This window comes from Talpa occidentalis, unplaced genomic scaffold (assembly GCF_014898055.3).
Source record: "Talpa occidentalis isolate TD23 unplaced genomic scaffold, MPIMG_talOcc4v2.1 talOcc4.4, whole genome shotgun sequence".
NCBI lineage: Eukaryota > Metazoa > Chordata > Mammalia > Eulipotyphla > Talpidae > Talpa > Talpa occidentalis.
In genome coordinates this window covers 10,033,835-10,052,375 of record NW_023604295.1, presented here as the reverse complement: position 1 = coordinate 10,052,375, position 18,541 = coordinate 10,033,835, and the positions used below count along the sequence as shown (strand labels likewise).

Below are 18,541 nucleotides of genomic sequence, written 5' to 3'. Positions count from 1 at the left end.
GAAAAGAGTTTTTTATAGACAGACAATCACGGTAGGGGGCAGCCACCTTCTGCATGCCTGTGCCTATGAGAGTGTTCTTTATTCTTTTCCTCCCTTTTATAATAAACCTACCCTTTTGGAGATATATATGTATATGTGTGTATATACATGCATACATATATATACATATATACATGGCAATCAATCAGGTATAGTTCTCTATTCTAGATAAACAAGTAGACTTTGCTGTCTACCTACAAGTCAATACTATTCCTAGGCATCACAGTGGTATAATAGGACTATCTGAAATTTTTAGTTACTGTGAATTGAATCTAATATATTACTAGAGCAAATTATAATTTAATCTTTTCCCTTTTTCTTTGGACAGATATAAGGTGTGCATCTGTTAACATGGGGCACCAGACTATTAACTTATACCATCTCTACACATATTTTTTTACATTCTAATATAAATTAAGGTAGGAAATAATGTGAAAAAGATGAATTAGGAAGATATGTAAAGATATTTGTTTGGCATAAAATGATAAAATTTATGCTTAAACAGATATGCAGCTGTAGCACTTGGGGAAAAATAGTGAGTTGAAAGTTTATTAAATTAGGGCCTTCCTGGTTGCCTAGGAGTTAAGTCTCAGCACAACCACTGCAATGGCCCACCTCTGCGGCCTGAGTTCCATCCCCCACCAGGGAGCTGAACCACATAGTGCAGCAGACCTCTCCCGTTTCTCCTGTTACTCCCCTCAGCAGTGTATTTCAGTAGATCTGCCTGTTCTGCTCCCCACTCTGTTTCTGGTGAATCCTCTCACCCCCTGTGCCTCTGGCCTACACCTCAGTTCTTCCACACAAAAGTGAAAATAAATAAATAAACAGGAAAGCTTATTAAGTTAAATATCTGAGAATCTTCAAATCAGACCATGCCTCTGATCTGGGTGGTTAAGACCTTCCTTGATAGTCCACTAAAGGCATTGAAGACCTTCTCAGAATGTGGAGTAGAGACTGAGCCCATTCCTTTCTGGACTTTGTAATTGACCTTGACCATCTCAGACTTGGCTAATGCCTTGCCTGCCCCTCTTACCGATAGGCGTTCCCACTCCATAACCTTTGGAGTCAATGAGGCCCCCGATCTGTGTGAGGTTGCAGTTTCTCTGCGTCACATACTCGATGCTGGTGGACTCCATCAGCAGGGCATAGTCGGTGGTGAGTGCCCGTTGGATGCCCTCATCACTGTTTTTTACCAGGGCCGTCTGCTGCCTACTGCCCATGAACGCCCACATCTTCTCGTAGGTCGAGATCTTTGATTTCTGCAGGGAAAGAAACACACCCACCAGCAGAGTGCTGAGAAAATAGGTGCTTAAGCCATTCAAAATCTCAGGTAGGAAACATATTGAGCATCCCAGAACTTCAGTGTGTTGTTGGGAAGAGCCCAGGGCACTACAGGAAAACACTTGGAAGCTCTGGGGTAGCTACTGACTGATGTAAGACAATGGCTCCAGGTCCTTCTGTTGATTTCAGCTAGGGCAAAAAGAACACTGATATTAGTGACAGCATTTGCCTATGAACTGAGGCCACTTAAAAAGTCATTAGGGCCACTGGGCCAAAGACTGACTCACTCATGCCAGATGTCTACATATTTGCTCCATTTTCTTGAACCACTTGGGTTCAGCAGGCATTGTTCTGCTGTTTTCTGGCATGGAAGTTTCAATACCTGATCCAGCATTCTTTTGCCAGGGACAGCTTTGAGATAAATCACACGCACTCTCTTTATTTAGGAAAGAACTGCTATTCATTCTGATCTTCTTCAGAATATTTATAATATAAGTGCTCTTTTCAAATGAAAATTTAGACCAGAAAATTCTTTATACTGTATTTGTATGCTTTTCGGGAAAATATTCAATTTTAATTGCATTTGTATTTTAGATAATGAAGATTGCATGTTTTATTTTAAAGTGTTAGGTGATTTTTTTTTTCCCTTTTTCAGCTTCTTGATAGAGTCAACAGTAAATTATATCTATGATTCATAATACATATGCATTTATACATTCCACTATCTCATATTACTTTCTTTGTTAACTTACACTGCCTAAGTTTTCATATTACTTAGACATGAATTTTCTATTATTTTGAATAATGATCTATAATTAGTTTACATTTTACTCTGTAATTTTCATATTGTTTCAATATTTTTTCTGAATTTGTCTTCATTTGCACCAATGTTCCCCTCCATTTATTTTGAAGATGAAAGGCATTTGGGGGATTACTGATAATTTCCAGCTAACTCCAAACCTCGGCCATTTATATGGGGCTCCAATCATTAGGGTTCTTCCTTGGCAAGCACAGGGTGTTCCATCTCAGGAGTGCTGAGAAGCTTAAAACATGATTTGGGGCCATAAACAGTAAGTGGACTCGTGGAATCAACTCTAGTGTGGTTCTTCATGTACAAGTATTCCTGGAGGCTCACTCAACTCCTAACTCCATTTAAGACCTGGGTTAATGCTGTAGCTTTATGAGTTGAGTCAAGGACAGATGGCTTTACTTTGGATTGTTAGGCATTTGAAGAGCCCCTGGAGAAAGGTCTTGTGAGAAAAAGAACAATTCAATAAACAGTACCTTATAGATACTGGTATTTTATGGACGCTGTTGTTATGATTAGGCCCCTGTGAATTACTCCTCAACCCCAGAGATATCTGAAAATTGGAGCTCATGTCTCCATGACAAAGGTATGCTTCAGGGTTCAGGGTCAACGCTGCATTTGTTGTGTGATTTGAGCTTCTAAGAGTCTGATCACGCTGAATTTATAATGAAGAGCTACTCGTACAAGTGAAGGGAGGTCAGTCTGTCTTTGGCAGTAAATGCACAGCTGGGAGAATTATTTCTCCATCAGGAAACTACCTTAAGGGAAAATAATTTTCTTAGACATATGAAATTTCAAAGTTATCAGAGACTTTAGAAACTGGCCCATTCAAACTGCCATTTTCACAGAGGAACACATTTTGGTACAAAAGGTTTTCGACTTCATGGAAGACAAAGCCAGTTGGTATCAGAGCTAATAGTGAACCCCAGGGCCCCCAGCATCTAGCTCAATGATCTTTCCACTGTGCCATGCTGATTGGGGGGAAGTGGAGGTGGAAGTCCATATTACTAAAATTTTTCTGAGAGTGATTTTAATCTTAGTTGATCAACCTGTGACAGTGTAGCTTACACTCATGACTTATGCTGTTCCCTTAGCTTGCCATTGGAGCTCAGGTTAATACAAACCAGGAGTCAGTTCATATAAAATATTTCACAAACATCTTTTTTTCACTTCATTTAAATTTTACTAAAAAAGAATGTTTTACTGAAAAATAAATAGAAATTGGATCTTTGATCCATGGACATTGAAGACAAAGTAATGGTCAGATCATCCCTGATAAATTGATAAATATGGGGGAGTCCTCTAGGGTATTCAGGAATTGAAAGATATGGAAGGAAGTGAAAAAATTCAACTCCATCCCTAAAGGAGTATTATTGAGTTCTATTGGACTATTATTGAGTTCATATTGTTTATAATGAGGAATTGTCTATGTTTACAATCTATGCAGACCTGTCTGTGATCCTACAACATATCACTGGTACCAGATGTGACTCACTGCATCTGCTGAGTGTGTCAGAACTCAACAACTCTCAACGTCATCTGCATCCAAAGAGAGGTGTCACTGACATGAACGGGGGCATCACATTATCTAAGAGTTAAAAAACCTTTAAACTCTACTCTCAATTTCTTTCCATGTCTCATAATTGCTTGGTAACAGAATGTTCCCCAAGTCAATATGTTTGTTACACCATACTTTGAATAGCACTGCTCTATGGGGCTGAAGGTCATGGATTTAATCCAACCACATCTACCTCTTACTTTTTGAAGTGGAAGGTTGTTCTTAGTTTGAATTCCTTGAGGTGTTGGAGGGGAAATCAGTTGGCATGGAATCCTTTGAAGCACTGAGGGAGAGCCTTTCTAAGCAAAGACAACCATCACTTGCTAGAGTGCTTGGGTCAAGCTGAACAGAGAGGAAGTATCTTAAAGGACTTGATCTGGGAGATTCTCACCCCAGTCTCCTAATGGTAAACAGGGTGGGTCGATGACTTTGTTTAAAGTCCTCATTCATCTTTGGAAAATTTGCTGTTGTGGGATTCCATCCACTCTGCATTTTTGACTATGTATTATTTCAGAAGCTGGGATGGTTAGAGTTTGCAGGAAGGTGTAAGATATGGCTAAAATGAGCCTTTCATATAAGTTAGATACCAAATATGTCTCAAGCACCCTAGGTTATAAATGTCTTTCCCCACTGGAAACGCATGAGAAGAACTTCAAGGTTAGAAGATTTTTGCTTTAGGATTTTTCAGTCCCTCGGTTCTACTCTCTAGACCAGCCCCTTCAAATGAATCATGCAGGTCCTGACTTTAGACACAGGTAAGAGACATACAGAAGGTCATGTTTGTTCATGAAAGAACCAGTATAGAATTCAAGTCCCATGTCTCCTTTCTCCTAATTTTTGTCCACTGTCATGCCATGTTTTGTAATGACTATTTGTTGTAAGATCAAAAAGTACAGTTTTGGGAGTGGTTAAATTAGTTTTATTCTCTTTTTTTATAAGATTTTTTTTTAAAGATTTATTTATTTATTTATACAAGCACTGGGTACAGTCAGAAGCACAGGAGAGTGAGAGAATTCACCAGAGCCAGAGCCGGGAAAAGAACAGGCAGATGGATGGAAATACACTGCTGAGGGGAGCAGAGGGCGGCAGCAGAAGTATGTCACGCCATGTGGGACCCTCACGGGGGGCTGGGGATCAAACCGGTGCTGCAGAGGCTGCGGGCAGCTTCGCAGCCCAGTGCTCAACCACTGCACCACCAGGGGAGGCCCCTAGTTTTATTCTTTTAAAATAGAATTTTAAGACATAAATCTTAATAACCTTCAAAAATAGGAAAATACTTCATGAAAAATTATCATAAATATGAAAAGACCAAACAAACTGTTTGAATGACAGTTTGAAAGTTTTTGCCTTTCTAAATCTTTTATAGTCCTTAGCCTACCAAATAGCTCGAAATAATATATATTTAAAAAATAGAAACAGTGTTTCTCTCTTATTTCACCAATTATGTTAAAGGTTAATTAGAATATTTGTAAAGTACTCTGAGCCTCTTAGCAAAAGTTGGTAAAAGTGAGAAGACCTCACTTAGTAAATCTAAATCCATCCAGATTGTTTTTTAAATCTTGGAAGGGCAACAGGCTTAGATAAGTTCATTTTGTCTGTTTAAACCTGATTATCTGGCCATTCTGATGTTGATGAAGTATTGTTGGCAAAGAATAAGCATTTTTTTAATCTAAAATCTGTTATAGGAGAGCATTACTGTCACCTTAGCATGCCTATTTTTTCTCTTTTTCCTATAATACATGCAAGTCAACTGCTCACGGGGGAATGACTCTCTGTGTGTCTGTCTGCAGTTAAAAACTAGCTACTGAAAGCAGCAGTGATAACCAGCATATGTGTTTATTGTGGCCAAGCACGATTCGAAGTGCCTTGCATATATTAATTCACATAATTTTCACAGCGATCACATGAGAAAGATCCCATTATGAATTCAGATGAGGAAACAGAGCCTCATGTGAAGAAATGAATGATGAAGCCAGGATTTGATCTGAGCAATCTGGCTTCAGGGTCTGTCTTCTTAACCAATTGGAAATCAACGATTTGTTTTATTACACATAACATCAACCCCCTGACTTAGCTCATGTTTTCACGGTGTTGACGAATTTTCTAGAGAAATAATTTAGCAGTCAGGAGCTGGTGCATCTTTCTATTATAACCAGAGCTTTTGCAACCCTGGTAGATATCACATGACATGTGGGGATGAGTTACACGAAGTTAGGCAACTTACATTTGTTTGGAGGAAAAAAAAAAGTGTTTTAAGAAGTGCAGTACTTGGAATCTAGGAGAAAATATGGGTATTGTTTATCTTTTATCCTTTATATATATATATATTTAAAAGATTGATTTATTTATTTATACAAGCACTGTGTACAGTCAGAAGCGTGGGAGGGTAAGAGAATTCACCAGAGCCAGAGCAGGGAACAGAACAGGCAGACTGATGAAATACACTGCTGAGGGGAGCAGCGGGCGGCAGGAGAGGTCTGCGCGCCATGTGGGACCCTCACCCGGCAGCCGGGGATCGAACCGGTGCTGCAGAGGCTGAGGGCAGCTTCACCACCCAGCACTCAACCGCCGCGCCACCAGGGAGACCCTATATTTTTTCCTTTAATAATACTTTGTATTCCACGTAGTTCTGTTGTTTTCAGTGGCAGAATTTCTGCTATACGTGTCAAGTATATATAAATTCTGGAATGGAATATGGTTTTAAGACTGATAACACCTCCAATTGTATGGGTGTATCCCTATAATATTTCATTTTTATTTTGATGCACATTATTTATCATGTTATATCTTCAGGTTACAAGGCTTCTACAGTGACGATAATCCTACTATTCATTACAACAGGAAACTGCAACTTTCTTCAGACCAAAATGTCTAATGATTTTTTTTATATATATCCATGCTTACATGTTTTTTTATACATATGTCCACAATGACATGCATATACATACATATTAGTGATAGTTGACCTGTTACCTTATCAAAGGTGATCTTACAAATGTGGTAGATATATGCATATTAAAAAAATGAAATGCAAAAAGCAATAATAATTTAAGATCTCCAATTGACTTTTACTTTAGGTAAATCTGATTAAAGAAAAACCTTCCAATCAAATCACAACATGTTAATCAGTTATGCAGAAATCCAAATGTATAGAGCACATAATCAGAGATGAACCGTTGCCCTTAAAGTAACTATTTCTTCCAAACCATGGTTAAAGATTTCATTTCTCCAAATAATAATTCTCCACAGTGTATTAAAATCATGACTTAATTGTCAAAAATCACTTTGGAGGAAGACCCAGAAGAGAGCATTTCCAATATAGTGAGGGCCTCTGTCTTTCAAATGTGTACAGTATGTTCATTGCAGCTGATTATGCTCTTATCTTGAATTGATAGAAAGTTATGACATTTGTAGAATCTCCAAGGTTTTAAAAATTCATGTGTTCCCTTTAAAAAAATTCCCTCAGTGGGATTTAAACACCTTTGCTAAGACATTTTTCATGTTTTTCTCCTGTCTAGAGTTAAAAATTGGTCTATTACAGGCAATATACCTGACTTTGAAAAAGGTTAACTTTAATTGACCTCATGGATTTCTTCCCAAACAAATATATATATAACCTACAGGGACTTAGCATTTTGGACACTGATGGTAAAATTAGCTGGATCTTTCAAACACAAGTTCATAGCTTTCTATGAAACAGGCCCTCCTATGCAGACAAGTTGAAGAAATGCCTTTCATCTTGTGCTTTTTATGTGACTATTTCTGTCTGAAACTTGCCTCCCCCAATGGCTCATTGCTTCATTTCTATTGGTATGACGCTCAGGTACTTTCTTGAAATGTCTTTCGGGTTGATGGTAGCACCTAACCACTCTCTGGAAGGAGATTATAAAGGTTAGAAAGTTCCTTATTCCCACAACAGGTCAAAAGTTCCTAGACCATGAAAGGCAGAACTGGTGATTTTTTAAAACCTATTTTATCCAAGTCGTTTTAGACTGAATCATGATCTAATCTGTGTAATCCTCTGGCTTGACTCCAGGAGGAGAGTGATTTGTTACAAGGCAAGATTCTACTGAGAAGCATTTCTTACATGAGTGTTTTCTATTCATTCTGGCTCATGAGGACTCTGGACATACAAACCACTTCCTGTCTGCACCACCCATGCTCCTTGGGCACTTGTCATGTTATATTTAACAGGTCTGTGAATCTCCTGTATCTCTACTGCTATGCACACATTTTTTTAAAAAATATTTATTTATTTATGCATACAAGAACCAGGGTATAGGCCAGAGGTTCAGGGGGTGAAAGGATTCACCAGAGACAGAATGGGGAGCAGAACACATGGATCTACTGAAATATATTGCTGAAGGGAGCAGTGGGCAAGACAGGAGAGGTTTGCTGTGCCATGTGGGTAGCTCCCTCACTGGGGATCAAACTCATTTTGCAGTGACTGGTGATAGCTTGATAGCATTGTGTCTGTAACCCCTGTGCCACCAGAAAGGCCCCTCTGTACACATTTTTATACCCTTTCTCTTCCTATCTCTTATAGTGTCAACCTCAAGAACTGGTTGTACTGGAGGTTCTGCACAATATGTCCATTAAGTTGAACTGCCACTCTCTGCTTCTGAGTTGAATTCCCAGGATAGACTTACCTTCTGAAAACAGTTCATCTTTAAATGCAATGTATGTGCTCAGAATGGGCTTTTGAAGAGAAGGTGTGGCTTTGTCCCTGAAAGTCTTTGGGAACTTGGGCACTGGCTGTCCCTCTCGATTTTTCTGTTAGTAGAAGGTGCACCATTTGGAGGTCACTGATGGTAAGGAAGCTGACAAAAGCCCAACCTAGGCTTTTTAAAATCCAGAGTCATTGAAAAAAATAGGACTAATACCTTGGGGTAAGGGTTGAATGCTAATGGTAATATCATTTGTGATAATGAAAGTAATATCTAACTCTTTTTATTATTTACTATTTGCCAAGTAGTACTGCAAACACGTTACCTTAGTAAAGACATTTAACCCTTAAGATAATTGTATGGATTATATTTTATCTTCAAGTTATAAACAAGGAATTTAAAACATACAGATTTTAAATAATGACATTGCTATGGTCTATATCATGAATAAGCAGTGAAGTCAGAATTTGAACTGGCTATCTGGCTCCAGAGCCTACAGTCTGAAGCACTTCACTCTAGGTTTTAATTTATATGCCAGCATTTGATGCTAGTTAGATCTCCAGGGAAGATTGGAATCCCCAAACTCTGAATAATGGACTACAACCATTGTTTTCTTTGAATGATGGTTTGCAAAGGACATTGAGAAATCCTTTCTTTAAGGTCTCACATAGTTCTTAGACTTTTTTTTTTTTAATGACAATACTTTCTTCATCTAGGAAAAAAGGTGATTTGCTAAACTGTTACTGTGAGAATTGAGTTTGGACAATTCTATTTCTCCTAAAAGATAATTAATGACAATCAGGAGAACTAATAGAATATTTGTACATTCCCTACTTTGTAGTAGGAAGAAAAAAAATGGTATGCTAGTGGTCCATTACAAAAGGAAAAGTTGTAATTGGACACCACCGTTGGTAACTATTTTGGGTATAAAAGAAGGAATGGTCGTGTATTTAAAAGAAGTTGTACCCAAGCTAGGTCCACAGAGCTTGGCCACAAACTTACCATTCTTTGTACCCACTAAGATGCTGGTAGTGATCTCCAGGAGCTAGGAGTTGAGGGAAAGGCTTTCACAGAAAGCAGAAAGCAGAGAAAACAGTATAGTAGATATCATATTATTCATTAGTACTATCCCAAGTAGGAAAGAAAAAGGAGTTTGCTTAAAAAAAAATCTGAAATGAAGTTTCTTGAAGTTCTGAATTGTTAAAACAATGTCTTACATATAAAAGAATCCATTAATTGATGGTCTGACAAGGAAAAATAAATAGCCTCCTGATATTTGGAAAGCTTCCTAAAACATCTCCAACAGCTCCTGGACACTTAATGAAATACTCTGTTTCTCGTTGACTTTGCTCTGCCAGTTGGCCCAGGGGTGACTGACACGCTTTGACTGAGTAGGTATTATGCTATTCTGAGTGCTTAAGATCCAGAATGCTGATGACCTTGTGAAAATGTAATGTTTAATAAGCATCATCAGCGAGTGACCTTGGCCACCCAACTTGGAGCTGCTCTTTTCTTTATGCACAGCATCAGCTAGCATCTCAAGGGGTCCATTTAAAGTTTTGTGAATGTATGTGACCTTGAATTTATGATATAATCCTGGTTCTCCTGTGTAAACACAGTCCCTGATGATCCATGTGGTTGTTCCACATATAGCTGCTCAATGAAGGAAACCATCTCAGCCTGCCCTGGCTCAGACACTGGTACTTTGACCCAGTGCATGTGTAATGAATATAATTTTATTTCCTCAGCCTTCCCTGAATTCAGAGGAGAGACAGTGGGACCTCAGCTGAGCTACTTAAAACAACAACAACAAACTAAAACTGTAATTTTATGTTGAAAACTAAATGTCTCAAATCTGAGATCTAAGGTCATGCTATCTGCAGGAATAGAAAAGCTAGGGGGAAGAAAAAGTCAATGGATTTTGATTGCACATTTAGCTAGCAACTTCGGAAGTCCCTTTCCAAAGAGACACTTCACTAAAAAAATTCCTTGTCTGTGGCCCAGAGACCACATGTGAGGGATTGCAGCATTTTGTTTGTTTGTGGATTTTGGCAATTTCTGTGGTCCTTTTCTCCTTGCAACTGCCTGTTCTTCAGCTGTCAAACAATTTAGCATCCATGTGAAATTAAAGAGACAGGTTTCTACCATTTGAGTGTTACCAAAGGGATGGAATATACATGCATATATATACTGGGAACAAAAACACTTTAAGTCCTAAGTTGCTATTTGCAGCTTAGGTTGTGGTGAGAAAATGTTTCTTATGAGAAGTTTCCTTGTGATTGGGTGGAGAGAGAATATGTCTGAGCAATGGCATCTGCCCTCAAAATAGATCAGAAGGTGTTAGACAACTCTGGGTGAATGTAGCTTTCCTTATCCATTCAACAGTCCAACAACATTGAGGTAGAGCCAGGTCAGGTCTGAATCCCTGTGGCCCTTACTGTCATTCAGTGATTTAGGGTGGAACTTCACTGACAGCTAAAAGGCTGGGACACATCTTTCCCTTGTGGAATAATCCAGCTTAAGAACCCTAAGCTTGTATCTCTCTGAAGCTTTCTGACTACATGCCTCCATCAAGGGGAATACTAAATCGGATTTAGTCCTTGCTCTCTCTGCAAATAAATTCCTTCTTCATAAATAGAGTTGCTAGGTTATAAGCTAATTTGCAAGTCAAGCAACTGGTACCTCTTCCTGTGTGGAGCTCTAGGTATCCCTCCTGCTATGGAATGAATGTGTCCCCCAAAAGTCCTACATTGAAATCATAACCCCCAAGGATGATGGTTTGAGGGGGTGAGGTCTTTGGGAGGTGCTTAAGGCACAAGAACGGAGCCCTTATGCATGGGATTAGTGTCTTACAATAGAGGCTATAGGGAGGTTGGCCCCTTATACCATGAGAGGATGCCTGTGACCAGCAGGAAGGGCCCCTGATCTCATGTGGTCAACCAGAAAAAATGGGAACCAACAGTCTCTACATCCAAAGAGTCTTGTGAGCAGAAACAAACAAAACAGCTTGTAAATCCATAATCTCCCGTCCAGTGGCAAAGGCAGGTCAGTTGCTTCTTCAAAAGGCAATTGCTCCCTCCTCTGTATTTCAAATGTGCACCTAGAAAGACAAAGAATTCTCTCTTCTTCTACTTATCTATTTCCCAATACTTTGAAACTTTTGCTATTAGTGAATAAAGTAAATCATTTCAAATTTTTTTTGCAGACATACGTGATGCTACTCTGTCCCCCTGTCTTGTCTTACAGGTGACTTTCCTGGTTTCTGACAAGTGTTGTGATGAATCATTTGCTTGGGCTAACTTGTATCTCTTCACACTATTGATTTTAGAAAAATTCAAGTGTTCGGAAACCTGCAAAAGCCATTTATTTAATGTCACTTTTCCTTAAAACAACACGTATCCAGGGAAGAAACAATCACCACATTTGCACATTCATTACATTGATGACATGTTTCTACAAATGCAACGAATGTGGATAAGCCATCTTCTTTAACACAGAGGAAAAACAATCCTAAACTTTCTACATTACTTGTTTTTTGACAAACTGCTGGGCCTGCTTTTTTCTTAAACAAAGTTAGTGATTATTTATTGACTGCTATTCTCACAATTGTTCATTTTTAAACCAATTTTACTGCATCAGTAATACCTATTTTGATAAACCAACACTGTTGTACAAAATGTTTCTTAGCCCTAGGGGTTTGTTTCTAAAGTAATAACCTTCAACAATCAAATAGTGCACTCAGTCCCGGGGTGACAGATCCATCCTTGGTGATCTGTATGTAAAGTCCTGACAACAGTCATCTTTTTTTAGAGTTTATTTTGGTAATACCTGCCATTTTCTCTTCTGGCACATGCACAGTTACCTCTTAAAAGAATGTTCCCATCCATTTCTGTCATGGACCAAGCATTGAATGGATAATTTAGCTTTGGAAAGTTTTGTTCTCTTTATAAGTCACAAGTTCTTTGTAAGAACTTAATGACCTCTAAGCTGTTTTGCCATCTCTAAACTCTCTCCATATAATAAAATCCACACATCCCCAAACCCCATGGAAGCTATAGCACTTGAGATTTATTATTTATAATAATAAAAGTATTAGAGTTTATTCCATAAAGTAGGCAAAAGTCAGTTTTATTTCTCTGGGTAAGAGACTAAAAAGGTTTGAGTAATGAAATGAACTGGACATTAAAATGATATCAGTTCTAGCTAGACTTTTCTTTGGTCCTTGCAAAGCCCTCCAGGCTGCTGGAAGGCTGCTGGTTACTAGGAGTATTGTCCTAATTGGTAGAGATACCTTGTTAGACGAGGCTCCCCTCAACTCCATTTTGGTTTTAATTCTCCCAATAAATTCCAATATCAGCCCATTTACTTGTTTTTTCTTTCCATTTCATCAAGTACAAACAGAAAGAATAAGCACTGATATTCAAATATTATGATTGTCAGAATTTCAGATTAAGACATCTTTATTTTGTGGGTTCTACACACGAGTGGTCAGTGAATAGGTGGTGATACTGTATTCAGAAAATAGCAATATTTTTTCTGGTATAAAGGCAAGAGATGAGTGGAAGTAGTGACTGTGGTTCTAAGTGTGCTAAATTGGGAATAAAGGAAACGATACTTAGTTGGTGGCCAAAGACATTGCTTTATCCTGACCGCTGAGGGCATTTGGGTTCTTTGTAATGATATGATGCCACTGTCAATTTCACTTGCCAAAAAACATTGCCCAATATTTAATTTTTTGAGAGACTCTTATTCCACTTCTTCTGCCCTCAGCAGCAGTGACCATTGAGATTACTTTGTTAGTTCCACTTCTTCTGCCCTCAGCAGCAGTGACCATTGAGATTACTTTGTTAGTTCCTTACCTTGAAGAAGGTCATGGTTGATCCATCTCTGACTGCCCCGTATTCTATCTTGGTTTGTTTTGCCAGATCATCTGCCGAATCTATGGGGGACTCCATTCGCTCTACCGTCAGGAAGGCAGCCAGGTTGGCAGTGTAGGATGAAATGATGATTAGGGTGAAAAACCACCATATCCCTCCAACTATTCTGGTTGATAGCGCTTTTGGCATCAGCTCTGATCCTATGATGTTATCATCAAAGTAAGAGTGTTAAGCAGAGTTAGGAGAAAAGACAAGACTTATGATTTGACACTAATCTGAGAAGATAAATGCATAATATTGTGACATAAAAAATTGTAAATCCATCAAGGATTTACTCTCTGGAGTGTAGGTGAAATAGATGCATTTTCTAGGAAATGTAACCAATCTAAATGATCTTTTAATAAACTCTACTGTGGCTGAAAATGTAATTTATGAACATTTGATAGTATTAAATAATTTTTAACCCTGAGGTGGTCTGTGCCTCAAATTTATAGGGTTCATTAGCTCTGATTAGAATTTGTTTGTTTTACTTGAAAAGTTACTGTCTAATATGCATCTATTGTGTGAAGAAATGTTGTATGAAACAAAGCTATGACAAAGCTTTGAAATGCTAATTATTTTTACTTTATATTAAAGAATGTGATAATCTTTCAAAAGATTAACATGTCATGCCATTTATCACATGTATTTTAATAAAACATTGGGAATTTATAAATCAAATGACTATGACCCAGTCATACTTGACAATAAATGGAACATTTTATATTACTTTTTTTTTATAGAGGCATGTTTTATTTATTTATTTATTTGTTTTGTTTGTTTGTTTTTGTTTATACATGCACTGGGTACAGTCAGAAGCGCAGGAGGGTGAGAGAATTCACCAGAGCCAGAGCGGGAGCAGAGCAGGCAGAAGGACCGAAGTACACTGCTGAGGGGAGCAGCGGGTGGCAGGAGAGGTCTGCGCGCCATGTGGGACCCTCCTCCGGTGGCCGGGGAGCAGCCGGGGATCGAACTGGCGCCGCAGAGGCTGTGGGCAGCCTTGCAACCCAGCGCTCAACTGCTGCGCCACCGGGGAGGCCCCCATTTTATATTACTTTTGAAGTATTTTTTTTTCTAAAGTAGATTCTTACTTGCCTAAAAGGAAAATGGTCATTAAAATAATTTTGTTGTTTAAAAAGGTGTTATCTTTTAATTATACTTCAAGGACTGCCTGTTTCTTAGGTGAAAAGGGGGCATTCCTGGTAAAAACATAAGTGTTAGATGTCAATAGGTGATTCATAGTTATTTGTAAAAGAGAACATACAGGCACTTAATATGTTTACCGGGAAATCTTTCTTCTCTAAAAGAAAGAGACTAGCTAAGAACATTTACACCATGGACAGACATATCTAAAAATTGTCTGGCTCAAAACTTTTGGTCAAATTGAACTGTAGAATCTTGTAATCCAGCAGTATAACTTAAAAATTATTGCAGAAGAAATAAATAAAATATGAAAGGGGTCAGGAGGTTTTATGCAGAGTTTATTCCAGTTGTACTGATTCATGGATGGATTGGCTAATCTGCTTGCCTGAAATTCACCATTGCTTATATACTTAGCATTTCCTCTTTGAATTTAGCATCAGAGGCATGACAGACTTTATGTAACTAGTTAAAAAGTAGATGAAAACACCCCACAGTTAAAAATTCAAAGGGTGAAATACAACAGTGAAATATCTGGTTTCAGGGATATTTTTACAATTCTGATTGGGTGTTTTGAAGTTTGGTGGTTAATGACTTAAGATTGAAAGGGAAATTGGAGTTTACCAATCTACAAATAAATGAGCTTAGGCTCCAGTTTAATCTATTAACAGACACACGTATTGCTCTTGAAATCAAAGCCTTCTTGTGGCTCATGATAAGCAGCTCAAGGTTGGCAGAGTTTCTGAGCTTTGAATTAACAGATACATTCTCCTAATGCTGTTAGGTATGTCTGTGCTTTATTCACTTTTAATGAGATAAATGATTTCAATAAGGTTTTTATTTCCTTCTTTTGTTTGTTTGAATTTGGATATGTAATATTAGACAGACTTATAATAGTTTCCATTAAATTGCCTCCAAGGATTTAGTGGAATAGCTTATTGCTGTTGTTTTAATCTTAAAGTCTAATGGGGTTTATATGCCTGTGGATGTGTGTATATGTGTCTAATGTCCATGGCTATTTCATATCTTTACACTTAATTGATCTAGCAGCCTTGTGGCAATATGATATTATTTTAGATCTTTAGCTGGTTGCTATTAAAATACCATTTATTTCATAAAATAGTCATGGGAAGTAAATACTAGAGTGAATAGGTATATTTTCTTTGCTTACAGGTATAGTATCCATTTTCTATTGTAATTTATCCTTGCATATTTGGCTGTAGTTATAAAAAGATAAGGTTTTAATTTATTTGCATATCATATAATTATATATGATATGACAGTAAAATGGGACACACAGATAACCAACTGTTGATAGTAACATGAAGTAATATAAAAATCACACTTCATATATATATATTTATACTTTTGGATAATGTTATCTTGGAAATTAAAAAAATAATAGAAACCTATTGGGATTATATTTTAAATTGTTGGTAGATGATAACGATTAGATTTCTCAAAATATCATCATGTTGTTTTCACAAAATGTAATGGATTTAATGACCCTCAATGTTAACGGATATACTTAGAAAAGTTTTCCCTAAACTATAGATGAGTTGTCTAGATTTAGAACTCTAGAAGATGAAGTTATGAGAACGGTCAATGTAGAGTAAAACATCACTAGAAAATACTGGTGATGAGAGACAATACTTGCTGAAGCCTCTTTTGTGCCTTTTACGGCAGACATGACAGCCAATCCTGATCCAGACTTTGCTCACGCTCTGTAGAAAAGAGAAAGTCTGATCATCACATTAAAAAAGAAATTAGATTCTGCGGTTTCCAATTGAGAAGAGTGACAAGCTTCTGCTATAGGAGAGAGAGCAACAGCTAATCCAGAAGTCAGCGACTCGGTCCAGTGTCACATGCTAGGGACAGATGCATTACAGTCACCAGGATCCCATTTTGTACATGCAGATATTTGTTTACCTGACAAACGTCTTTAAATTCTTGGGAAAAAATAAGCAGAGCCTGGTTGGGGCTGACTGTCATGTACCCAAGGTAGTGGTAACGAGCAGACACTGCATCCCACGGTTTGCTGTGCATGATGGTAAACTCCAAAGAGGGAGAATATGAAAGATAAGTTATGGGGTGGGCACACTCATATGATGGGAGGCAATTATGGTTATATACACCTGCACTTTGGCTGCCTGTTCTGTGAAACCCAGTCCTTTCTTTTCTTTTCTTTTTTTAAAGATTTATTTATTTATGCTTACAAGAGCTGGGGTACAGGCCAGAGATGCGGGGGTGAGAGTATCCACCAGAGACAGAGTGGGGAACAGAACAGGCAGACTGACTGAAATACACTGCTGAGGGGAGCAGTAGGGAGACAGGAGAGGTCTGCCTCACCATGTGGGTAGCTAGCTCCCTGGCTGGCAGGGGATCGAACTTGTACTGCAGAGGCTGCGGATTGCTTCATAGCGTGGTGCTTAACCCTGTGTGCCACCAGCGAGGCCCTAAGTCCATACTTTTCTATTCTAATTGTATGGGATGGTGAGTTACAGAAAAGGAGAGGGATCTCTTTTACTCTTTATAAGCAAATGCTTGTGAGCTCTACAAGTTAAATGCACGGATATAGCCGTATATGCATATATGGCTGCTAATGGGTTGCCCTGCAGAAAATTTGTGGTGCTGTGTTATGCTCTAAACTCATGCAAGTGCTTTGTAGTCAATCAGCTGCTGCTCTGTATCCTTTAGCAGTGCCCATATCAACTGTGCTTAATTGGGATTTGCCCACTTCCCTCAATTACTTGGTATTTCCACACTGGAGACTCTTGCCTTGCCTTTCTCTAATTTGTTGACACAGAATATAAATATTTCAAGTAGTAGAACAACTCCCTTACTAGAAGCCTTGGGTTCAGCCCCGAGTAACAAATGTTTAAAATAGATCCCTGTTGAGTTTCCCTTTGGCAACTTATTTTTCAGCTTATTATCAAAGGAATGGATATTCCAACCACAGCAGTGTCTGTGACTTATGATTTCCTTAAATTAATCCATTTAATCTTGGAAAGTATATTTTAAACCGAATTCCTGGAATTAAGGCTAAGGGAAACCCACACGAGATGTATTTCCTCCAAAGTTTAAAAGAGCTCATTCTTTCCTCTCTCCCCAACAAAAATCCAGTCCCCCAAATCATAGAAAAGTCTAAACTATATTACATTTCTGCCGTTTGAATTTTATTTCTCCAACCCCTATGGTTTACTGTTGCTATGGTTACCAATTGAGGGAGATTGTAAAAAGTTAATGGGAAGCTAAGCTGAATCCCAGTAGGGTTTGTCAGAGTGGTAATTAGATGGCAATTCTAGGTACTGTCAGAGAATGGAAGATTGTAAGTCAACTTAATCTTCAGAGGACTCAATTCCACTGTTTTCAAACCTCTGACTTGTGCAGTTATGGCTGAAAAGGAAAAGAGTGTCAACAACGTGTAAGAACTTTATCCTTTACTTTTCTCTACGAAAATTGTTATTTATGACTTGACAGAAGTCTTATTTTAGATACAGAGCAAAGGAGATCCATTGCCACCGCATTTTTTATCTTTGCTGTTTTTAGACCTGGGGAGATGTCAGGTCCTATTGGTTTCATCCCTGACCTGCGTTGCAGCCTACTCTACTGTTTTACGGTGGAGTTTACCAGCACAGAAGCCTGTCAGCAGGCCGTGGGATGCGTGTGACAATGAAGGGTGACCGGTGTACCTTGCTGCATGAGAGCTCCAACTCCAAACCAGAAACTATTGAGTAAAGTAAAATTGTTTTCCACCACATCTGAGTCGGGGTTGCATGGGTGAGGGTTATACCACTCGTAGGGTGTAAACCTGTGGCAATTAACAGAAACAGTTTGTAAACATTGGATTTACCCCCATGGCATCAATACCCGCTGCTGAACAAGACTGAGAACCCAACCATCCAGGACGAAAGCATCAAACCACAACAGTTTTCAAGGTCACAGTCATACACTTACAGCTTTGGTGGGCCCCGTGCCAGGGAGCCGTGAGACATTATTTTTACCAGACTTCTTATTTCTAGACCAAGCCCACAGGTCAGCTGGAGTTGTACTCCTCGGATTTAGGTCTACTGAATTCTTCTGAGTTTTCATTCATTGCCATTTTACTGAACAACGAGATGGACTGTAAAGA

At 38.5% G+C, this 18,541-nt stretch overlaps 1 protein-coding gene across 5 annotated transcripts in view; it reads right to left on the bottom strand.

The window, feature by feature from the left end:
- The window catches only part of GRIK1 (glutamate ionotropic receptor kainate type subunit 1), a 352,546-nt gene that overhangs the window by 21,321 nt on the left and 312,684 nt on the right, over window positions 1–18,541 (bottom strand). For 3 of the 5 annotated variants that reach the window (XM_054700340.1, XM_054700336.1, XM_054700337.1), the window contains 3 exons: window positions 18,102–18,220; window positions 13,213–13,430; window positions 1,073–1,298 (listed from right to left, as the gene is read on the bottom strand). In XM_054700340.1, the coding sequence (XP_054556315.1) occupies window positions 1,073–1,298; window positions 13,213–13,430; window positions 18,102–18,220 (563 nt within the window). Of the gene's footprint in view, window positions 1–1,072; window positions 1,299–8,781; window positions 11,454–11,564; window positions 11,704–13,212; window positions 13,431–18,101; window positions 18,221–18,541 lie in introns of those variants that run through there. The other 2 variants (XM_054700338.1, XM_054700339.1) reach the window with 2 other exon arrangements.